General features: G+C 33.0%; 1 protein-coding gene across 1 annotated transcript; it reads left to right on the forward strand.

Annotated features, from left to right (window-relative positions):
- The first annotated feature begins 1208 nt into the window (after window positions 1-1208).
- Window positions 1209-6423, forward strand: LOC110875532. Its single transcript, XM_022123728.1, has 2 exons — window positions 1209-1360; window positions 5991-6423. Exons 1-2 carry the CDS (start codon window positions 1209-1211, stop codon window positions 6421-6423), a joined length of 585 nt encoding a protein of 194 aa, XP_021979420.1.
- Window positions 6424-10764: the final 4341 nt, after the last annotated feature.

Here is a 10764-nt window from a genome sequence, read left to right on the forward strand (position 1 = left end):
CAGTGTTGATGGCTGGTAAGGGTAGATTTCAGGTTAGTGGTGGATATCCTGGTCAGTGTAAAGTAGATGTTAATGAGACAACTTGAACATGCAGAAAATGGTAGTTAAAACGTATGCCATGTAAACATGGTGTAGCTGCCATATGGGATATGACAAGGAATGGTATGAGTGTGGGTGTTATAGAGTCATGGGTTGATAAGCTTTACTAGCTTCAAACCTGGAAAGATGTTTACATGCACACAATTGAACCTATCAGTGGGAGAGACTACTGGGCACCTTTAGAATGCGCAACAACCCTAACCCCTCCCATTCATCATACTCCAGTGGGAAGGCCCAAGAAGAAAAGAAAGAAGTCAGAGGTGGAGATTTCAGAGCTTATGGTTAGCAAGCAGGGAAAGATGACAAGGCAAGGAGTGCCTAAAACTTGCAAGAAGTGTGGGAATGTCGGCCATAATAAGAGGAGCTGCAAGGGTCAGGGTTTGGGCTGTAAACAAACCGAACGAACATGAACAAGGCCATGTTCGTGTTCGTTCGTTAAGGAATTAACATGTTCGCGAACTGTTCATGAACGCATACCGAACATAAGTTTATGTTCGTGTTCGTTCGTTAAGGAAATTCAACTGTTCACGAACAGTTCGTGAACACGGGTCTTGAACACAAACGAATGCAAGCAAATAAGAACAAACATAAACGAATATTTAACTTGAAAATAAATACAAAAAACATTGTTATCCTTAAACATTAGACATAAGTAGTTAAATATAATCATCAAATGATAAATCAAAACACAAGAAGTCTACTACAACCACCAAACGTGAATCAAGTTTAACTAACTTAGACATAATTATTGAAAGTTAACTAACCTAGACATAATTATCCAAAAAAATATCTTTGTCCAACTTTTAGCTAACTTAGAAAAAATAGGGTTATTATTTATGAGTTTTTTAATATAATCAAACGAACATGAACGGATGTAATCGAACATATTACCGAACATTCACGAACGCAATCGAACGAACGAGACTTGTGTTCGTGTTCGTTCGCTAAGCTAACCGAATGAAATTTTTTGTTCGTGTTCGTTTGTTAAGCTAATCGAACGAACATAAACGAACTTCCCGCCGAACGGTTCACGAACTGTTCGCTGAACGTTCGGTTCGTTTACAGCCCTAGTCAGGGTGCAGCTCAAGGTCAAAGTCAAACTACCAAGGATGGAACAAGTGACAAGGCAAGGAATGCTGGTAGAGGTGCCAAGACTGGAAGAGGTGCCAACGCTGGAACAAGTGCCAATGCTTGAAGAGGTGGGAGGGGTGGAAGAGGGGCCAACGCTGGTAGAGGTGAGAGGGGTGGAAGAGGTGCCAAGGCTAGTCAACCTGCTTCATAAAGTGCTTATCTTTAGACTCTATGTTATCAGTAATATGATGCTTTTGTTATCTTGTCTGTAATTTTTGCAACTTTGTTAACTTAACTAAGGATATTGTACTTTTGGATGCTTTTGTTATGTGATCTGTTATGTCTGTCTGAAGTGTTTTAAGTATATTGTGTAAGGTTTGCAGGTTGTTGGTTAAATTGGTATATTTTTAGGTGCTTTTGGTACAGGTTTTGGTCATGTCTATTCTAACTCAGGTTTTGGTCATGTCTTTTGTTTAGGTCATGTCTTTTATTTCCAGGTAATGTCTTTTGTTTTCAGGTAATGTCTTTTGGTTTGGTCATGTCTTTTGTTTACAGGTTTTATAAGTGTTGTGGTATTTGGTTTGTTAAAGGAAACAGTCCGACAGCCAAAACGTAAGTTGTCCGATAGATAAACACAACGTAACTTGTTTTCATTAGCATCATATTTGGTACATTATATAGTGCATAAACACAAGAAAAAACGTAAGTTGTCCGATAACCAAAACGTAACTTGTTTTCTTTAGCATCATATTTGGTACAAAAGACTTCCACTGACCATTTAAAACAATTTTGACAAAAAAAGGTCAACAGAATACGAAGGCTACAACTTTCATGCCAACAACATATACATTACATACAAAACCCAAGTAACCCCTAACACAATCTTCAACCTTTTCACTTCGAGGTCCCTTTTCCTTGACATTTCTTCATGATTGTTGATGGATCTTAGTAATCCAGGTATGATTTCCATTTCTCGTGCACATAGTGGGGGTTCAGCCCAGCTTACGAACCCACAGTTAGTTCCCTGCAACCCATAAAACCCAACAATTAGGGTTGTTTACATGTAGATCTTTAAATCAAATCAATTACCTCTCTTGCACAACAATGGAATCGCCTCCCTGGATTTGTTGCAGTCCACGAGGTTCGTATGATTGTTGCAGACCCACATGCACAGACAACTTGATTGATCATGATGAAGATTAGGGTTTTAAATTTTGTGGAAGAAGATGAAAGGGAGAGATCATGATGAAGATTTAGGGTTTTTAGTTTTGTGGAAGAAGATGAAAGGAAAGCTTTATAAAGGGATACACAGGGGTTAATAGGCATAAATGGACGAAATTACCCCTCACGTGGATTGCACGTGAGGGGACTTAACAGCAGACTTAACAGACATCCAAAAATTGGACTTAAATGATTAAAGAAAATGCTTATAGGGACTCAGGTCGTTAAACTTTTTGCTTTTGGACTCAACTAGTTAAAACTCATAAAACACAGGGACTTAAAAAGTAATTTACCCTATAAAAAGGTTGTGTATAAAGTTAGTCTAAATACAAAACAGTTAGAACAGGTTATATATAACATGATATATGAAAGACGTATAAGAATACTAGTGGGTGTCCGCGCGTTGTTGCGGGGCTCACAAATCACAACACTTCAGTTGTTGATTTTAAGGGCGAGAACAAGTTGTTCTTCGGTTTAGTTTGGTTTGAGCTATAACCATAACCAAAACCAAAAATTTTTTATCAATGTATTTCAAAAACCGATGGGTTTAAATAATTTCAATTTGGTGAATCCGCTATGAACATTGGGTCCAATTAGGTTTTGATTAATAACACTGGTTAAACTTAGTTATTATCTTTATCAATTTTTAATGAGTTTTCTTTTGAATTTGTTCTTTCGATTTAATCAAATCAAGAGAAGTTTTATATGAAAACCCATTTTAAATTGAGATAACATTACCAATAGGTTTGCTTATAAAAGACTTTCAAAGGGATTGACAATAAAAGAAATTTAAACTAATAATAATGGGAGTGGAAAATAACATCCTCCTAATCACATCTCATCTTATGCAGTTTCTACTTTTCTTGTATTTTTGAAGTTTGATAATCCGAACCTAATTACAATTACGTGAATTATTTTGAACATGACCGATCTCACTGTTGACAATGAAACAATGCAAATTGAGACTCAATTCAGCCCTAGAATCATAAGTTTTTACAAGAAATCACTACATCTAGGGATGGTAAAAATACCTGAGCCCGACGAATATACCCGAAACCCGAATCATTTGGGATCAGTATACCCAAAACCTGAAGGATATTTGGCCGGGTATGAACATGGAGAAAAATATTTCACGGGTATGGGATTAGATGATAGCCGACTCGATTATCCGAAACGATATACACGGAAAATTTTAAGTATTCATATTTGTTAGTAATGTTTGATTCTTGTAGCTTTATTATTTGAAAATAAACTTTTCATTTAAAATATATTTTTATGACATTATCCATATTTATATGTTATGAATAATGCTGCATTTATCATAAATTTTTAAATATATGAAATATTATTATAATTATAATAATATGTATGTTATTTATCATAATTGAATATATTATACAAATTTTTAAAATATAAAATTATAAAAGAATGTAAAAAACATGAAAAACCCAACGAGTATACCCGATACCCGTGGGTATGTCTGATATCCCACGGGTTATAGGTCAGGTATTAGATAAGATTTTACAACCGGATATAGATATAGGATTAACCATACCCGGTCTATATCCAACCCATTACCATTCCTAAGTCTACATCTCAATATTACACACCTGGGTATGAAAGTTAAAATGCAGACGTTATTTAAAAACGCTGCTTTCATTATGTGCTTTATGATTTACATATATTATTATCAACTTTATAAAACTTTAACTTTTATAAATTAGGTTATTCTATATAAAAGCTTATATCAAAACATGTAGTATAATAGATTTATTTTTTAAATGTTTTCTATTTAAAGTGTTAAAAATTATTATACAATTGATTGTCTATTGACTTTTTTACTTCCTTAGGATTAAATATGGTGTCTAAAGACAAATTTATCTAACATATACATTATGTGTTATATAGGGGGCTGCTAGAATGAAAACCACCCCGAGTTGTAAGAACCGCGAGAACTACACCATCCGGGTCGTCGTTTACCATGATTTTTTTTACAACTACATGTGTATATTATAAACACATCCGTAAAAAAAATTCAAACGGCCCCCCCGAGGGGGTAGTTTTTTACACCACAAGTTTGGTGTTTTTATTTTTCTTTTTATTTTTTCACCAAACTTGTGGTGTAAAAAACTACCCCCTCGGAGGGGCCGTTTGAATTTTTTTTTTACGGATGTGTTTATAATATACACATGTAGTTGTAAAAAAATCATGGTAAACGGCGACCCGGATGGTGTAGTTCTCGCGGTTCTTACAACTCGGGGTGATTTTTATTCTAGCGGCTCCCTTATATGATAAGCAATTATACTTTTATCTTTTAGTTTTTAAGAAGTCATGTTTTATAAGTTTTAATATCTATATATATTCTAAAGTTTAGTTATATGTTCTATTTTAAAACCAAAATTTATGGTTGTTTTAAATGGGGTCATTTACATATATCCCCCTCCTAAGATCATTTATTACATATATACCCAACCCTTAAAATCAATTACATATTTCCCCCTTTTAAACCTTACATATTACATATTTACCCATTTTATTAAAATCACTCTTATTGAATTACTATTTTACCCTTAATGAACTTATTAAATGATTATTACATTTTCCCCTTTCTAATACCATTACTTACATATTTTATGATTTAATGTGTAATATAATTGTTTACAAATAAGATATTAACCTAATGATATGAATTCATTTTTTTTATAAGCCCTGCCTATTTTTTTATAAGCTTCTGCCTCTGTTATGTGAAAATTGAAAGTTTTGCTTATATATAATACGTCATAGCTCTTAAGCATTATTTTTTTTAAAGAAAACAGTCATGCGACCATGGTTTAAAAATTTACTTTTGCTATAAAACAGTTTTTTTAATATTATTTTGAATGTTTAAAACATGACAATTAGATTTCTGAAATAGCATTACACAAAAAATGGAAATTTAGCTCCTGCTTCAAAACAATTAAAATGTTGATGATCGAACTAAGATTTAGGCTAAAGAAAAATTGATTACGACTTGAAAAAAAACAAACGTATATTGTATAACAATATGTTTTTTTATATAAGATATTTTAGATAATCAATATTTTAACGTAAATTGTTAGTGTAGTTAACTAAAATTTAAATGTATAATGGGTCGGTTGTAAAAAATATGTAAACTAAAACTTAACCAGTAACTAGATATGTAAAAAGGTCACTTGCTTTATAAAATGGGTATGACCGTTTTTTTTTCAAAGAAATATTTTAAAGATTTTATCACAGCATATAGAGTGTAGACTATATTGATTTTGAAGTTAAGAGATAAGAAATTAAGAAAAAGGGTAAAAGGGTAATTTCATAAAGAAAGGGGGAAATATGTAATTGATTTTAAAGATTGGACAAATATGTAATAAGGGCTTTTAATAAGGGGATATATGTAAAAATTCCTTTTAAATGCACCAGCCTATAAGAATCCTATTAATTTCATTTAATTTACTTAATAATCACAAGTTACATTACTTTAATCATTTGGGTCAAAAACAATTCCAGTTTAATAATCACAAGTTACATTACTTTAATCATTTGTGTCAAAAATAATTCCACAAAAATAATTTCACAAACCCTAGATCATCTGATAATAACAATAAGAAGAAAGCTCCGGCCGCACACAAATCTCCGGTATTCGACTGCGATTGCTTCGATAATTACACGAACTACTGGTTCCGATGGGACACGTCTGTTAACCGAGAGCTAATTCATCAAGTAATTGAAGCTATTGAAGAAAACTTTACCAGTAGTGAACAGGTTAACTGTCACGGCCGTAAACCTAACCAGAAGAAAGAGAAGGCGAATCATCGAAGGTTCGCCGGAAAAGCTTTAAATCCTCCGCCAGAGGTTTCGGTTTCGCCTCCGTACGACATCTCATTAGTTGAAGAATGTGCAAAGGAAGAACATGAGGTAGTGGAGGAGTCGCCGGAGACGGATGCAACGGCGAGAAGAGGACTTCCAGAAGTGAAAGGGTTGTTTAACTGGCGTTTGTGGGGACTTTGGAATCCGTGATACTCATCCTTCGCCTCTCAATATATGCTTTCCAATCCATAATTAACTTCTCCCCAATTGAAGATCTTCATCGATTAGGCACACAACTCTCAGACATATATCTTCGATTGATCTCCTGCACAGGCTCGCCATCAGGCTCTCCATCAGTCGGCAACTCAATTGGAATCGTAATTAACTTCTCCCCAATTGAAGATCTTCATAGATTTGGCACACAATTCTCAGACATATATCTTCGATTGATCTCCTGCACGGGCTCTCCATCAGTCGGCAACTTCAGTTGGAATCAAAATGGGTCATTTACTTGCTCTTTTAATTACACATCATCCTCCGACTCTCCAGCAACCTTTAAGTGCAATATATATATTTCTAAGATGAAGATAATGTATGGTAATGAAGATTTGGAGCAGCAAGAGGTAAAAACAGCCCGAATTTTTTCTTTTATAAATTCGATTCGTGAGTGTTAGTGTGTGTGTTTATATTGATTAGGGTTTCATCAAATGCAATGTGAGGGTTTCCAATCGGTGTTTATACAAATAATATTGAACCCAATTTTTATGTATGTGTATGCAGTGTGTAGTATGGGGTCTTGCTTACCTCATTCAAGGAATAACAATGAAAGACAGGGGTCATTGATTTCGAAAAACTCCGCCTCTTTGTTCGCCTTCTTCCTGATTTTAAGTTACAGTGAGTCAATTTCCTTTTTCTGATTCTAATCGATTAAGAACTATACGTGATTAACCAACGAATTGTGGTAGATTTTATGTTTCTATTGCAGTATTTGGATTGAATTGATTGTTGCAATTTAATGATCGTCAGTTATAGTTCGTTTTTTGAATATAGAGAAACACTAACTTATTTAAGGTGCTTGATTTAGGTGAATAGTAGCAATATAAACTGCTATTGTAATTTGGTGTGATATTCAATTCAGTATCAGCAACCTAATCAAATTGTGCCCTAAACATAGAGTAAATGTGTTCACCAGCAAGGTAATAATATGTACTAATTTTCAATTATCATTGACTTCTAATAAGGAAATATAGCTATTAGGTTATGTCAAGGTAAGCATAGTTTATAAAGAATATGTTGCAGAATAAAGTTAATACAACATTTTAGTAATAAATAATTAGCTGATAGTCAATAATAATTTTAGTATGCTAATGTTGTTTAAGTTAATATTAAGGACTATCAATTGTTATTTAACAATTTTAGTAGAACTGATGCAACGTTTTTGGTTAATAGAGCTGTTAGTGACTCGATTATTTATTACTAACTACTTAATAGCCCATTAGCATACTAACTCTTGATTCAAAGTAATCTACGAACGATTGATAGTCACTAACCGAGTCACTACCGTTGTTAAGGTACCAACATTTTTGTTGTTCGTTAACTATTTATTGTTTTGCTACCACATACTAATCACCCCTGCCAGGTGTGAAGGTGAATACTTTATTAACGTGACCGTTTTTATTGTCGGGTCGATTTTGAATCAATTTTGTTTACTTTTATCAGTTTTTGGTTTCGGTTTGGTTTTAGGTTGTTTTATTTTTTTGCATCGTTTTGGTTTTGATTTTTCCCGGCAATTGTTTTGTTTCGATCTAAGTTTTTTGAGTTCGTTTCGGTAAGATCTTTTACGTTTTTGTTCCGTTTTCAGTTTTTTTTAGTTTTGTGTAAATTTAGTTTCCTTTCAGGTTAGATTCGCTTTATTTGTTTTTGGTTCAGGTTCGGTTTTCATTTCAACAACATTATTTGTCTCAGCTTATTTGTTTCGGTAAAATTATTCAGTTTGTATAGGTTCATTTTGGTCTGGTTTTGTTTTTTGGTTCGTTTAGGTTTGGTTTCAGTTTCATTGGTTTTCGCTTTTAGTTGGGTTCCATTTTTTATTTAGTCCCCGGTTCGCTTTCTATTGGCTCAAAACTATTTATGCGGATCAAGTTAAAAACATATATTCACATACACACACACGCGTGGTTAAGGTACGTTGCATAATCTATACATCTTGCTTTAAACAGAAGTAGGTGCAACCCGTAAACGAATTGGAGGTTCAATGATATGTTCGTTTATTTTCGTTCATTTATGTTCGATGATTGACTTTGTTTATGTCTGTCCTCTCTCTTATTTGCGTTCGTTTGTAACTGTTCTTTATTTTCATTTGAATGTTCATTTAAATTTATACATTACTAATATTCATTTGAAATAGTTTTCATATTATCAAACCATTTGTTTACTTTTAAAAAGTTGGATGTAATGATGCTGGTAGAATATTGACTTCCACCATGCTGGTAAAATTAACACAGTTTTACAACCCACCAACCCGATTACTACCCGCCTGCCTATTTAAATAAATGGGTTAAATAAGTAATGAACCGCATTCAGGTTACATGAATTTAAGCGTGACGGAGTTAGACTTGCATGGAGTTTTCCTACATATTTTGATAGGTCGTTTTGAATTTGCATATTAAAAATAATTATCTGAATATGATTTATTTCAACTTCAACTTTCAGTAAACAATTTCTAAGTTTAGCTATATCTTATATTTAAAATCAAAATTTATGGTTGCTTTAAATGCATTACAATTAACTTTAATGAAATAGTATCAGCCTTTATGACCATGTTTAATCAATGAGCCTCTTCCTTTTCTCCATATATTAATGTTTAAGTTAGGGTTTATAGACTTTTCATAACAATTCACCTTAAAGGATTGATTGGTTATTAGATAACTAATATTTAATATTACAATTAACTTTAATGAAATAGTACGAGCCTTTATGACCATGTTTAATCAATGAGGCTCTTACTTTTCTCCATATATTAATTGAAATAGCTCTAGCACGGGATTTCTGGACTCTGAGATACACTACCAGTTTAGCAAATGGTAGTCTTGAGGTAAGTTTATTGTACCATTGACGGTTCACCATTATCTTTAGAAATTTACTTCTGATGTATATGTTGCTTCTTTAAATAACTGAGAAAGAGAGGCGAAACGAGTTGGTTAACGGGTATTAAAACAACATCACAGGACTATAAGCACAATGACAATTGTCACAAATAGAGGACTACATTGTACCTATGCGTCAACTAAAAATAAAATTTAATTAAATGGACTAAACAACTACATTAAGTTTGAGACCAGGGTAAAAATCTAAAACATCATTTTTGTTTATTTTTTAATTTTATAACTAGATGTGTTGCAGGCATCTGAAAATGTTACCCTGGAGTCGGTACACAAGATTGGCAAGCTGGAGTGACATACGTGTCCAGATAACACTTTTTAAGTCCTGCATACCCTGTTTATTAAGTATTGAGTTAATTGTAATAAATTTTAGTAAATAAATATATAGATTATATAACTAAACACTTGAAGAACTGTTAGGATTTGTTAATTTTGTTGGTTTATAAACTGCTTTCTGATCTATAAAAGGGAACAAAACCTGCAATTTGACTTTTAGATGTTAAAACTAAATTTATATGTATATGTGTATGTAGTATAATATGTATATATATATATATATATATATATATTTATAACATCTATTTTACACCATTTAAAACAATGAAAAAGAAAAAATAAAAAAAATTGAAAACTGTGACGTCTTTTGAAGAGGGTTGAGAAACCACACGTCCATAGATTTGAAGTTTTGTGAGACCACATGTGGTGGGGCGCAAACCTCTCTCAAAGCGTCTTAAAAACGTGGGGGAACACTGTACCCTCGGGTGTTTTGGGCCTTTTTTGATTGGTGGTGCTACCACAAAGCGCCGTATGAGGAGTGGACTTTGGTCAAAATAACCATGGTCAAACGGCTAACTTTAAAAAAACCCGGTTTTTGTTTTAAAAATCTATACTATATTCGCACTTTCGTACCGTGTCATGCACTATCTATATCAGTCGTCGTTCCAGGAAAAAAACAATAACTATTATGCATGTCGTGCATCGCACGGGTATTCCCCCTAGTTTATACTATAGTATAGAATGAGAAAAAGTTTAAGAAATCAATTAAACAAACAAAATGTGTTTAATACGAAAAAATTGTGTCAGCTGTATATAGTATTAATAACTTAAAACACAAAAAAAAAATGATATTATATAAGGTATTTTGGAAAAAGTGGAAGACTATATTTGTGGTGTCAACTCCTGTCTTCAAAATGGATCATTGGTGTAAGCAATTGTCAACAGGTCCACACTTCTTTTTGGAAGAGTAAGCATCTAAAGACCCCACCAATATTTACAAGCAATTTCCAGTCACAATTTTCCCTCTTTTACAAAAATAAGTAGATGTTTACAGCAAGCACAAAGTGTAAATTGTATTTTAACTTCTAGGAAATTTCCAGGAAGACTCATAAAA

The sequence above is a fragment of the Helianthus annuus genome, chromosome 9 (assembly GCF_002127325.2).
Source record: "Helianthus annuus cultivar XRQ/B chromosome 9, HanXRQr2.0-SUNRISE, whole genome shotgun sequence".
Lineage (NCBI taxonomy): Eukaryota > Viridiplantae > Streptophyta > Magnoliopsida > Asterales > Asteraceae > Helianthus > Helianthus annuus.

Excerpts from the sequence above, each read along its gene's own strand:
- LOC110875532 (XM_022123728.1), top strand. The coding sequence starts at position 1,209 with ATGGAACAAGTGACAAGGCAAGGAATGCTGGTAGAGGTGCCAAGACTG. Across the intron at positions 1,361-5,990 it reads GGGGTGGAAGAGGTGCCAAG|ATCATCTGATAATAACAATA; the intron begins GCTAGTCAACCT and ends CACAAACCCTAG.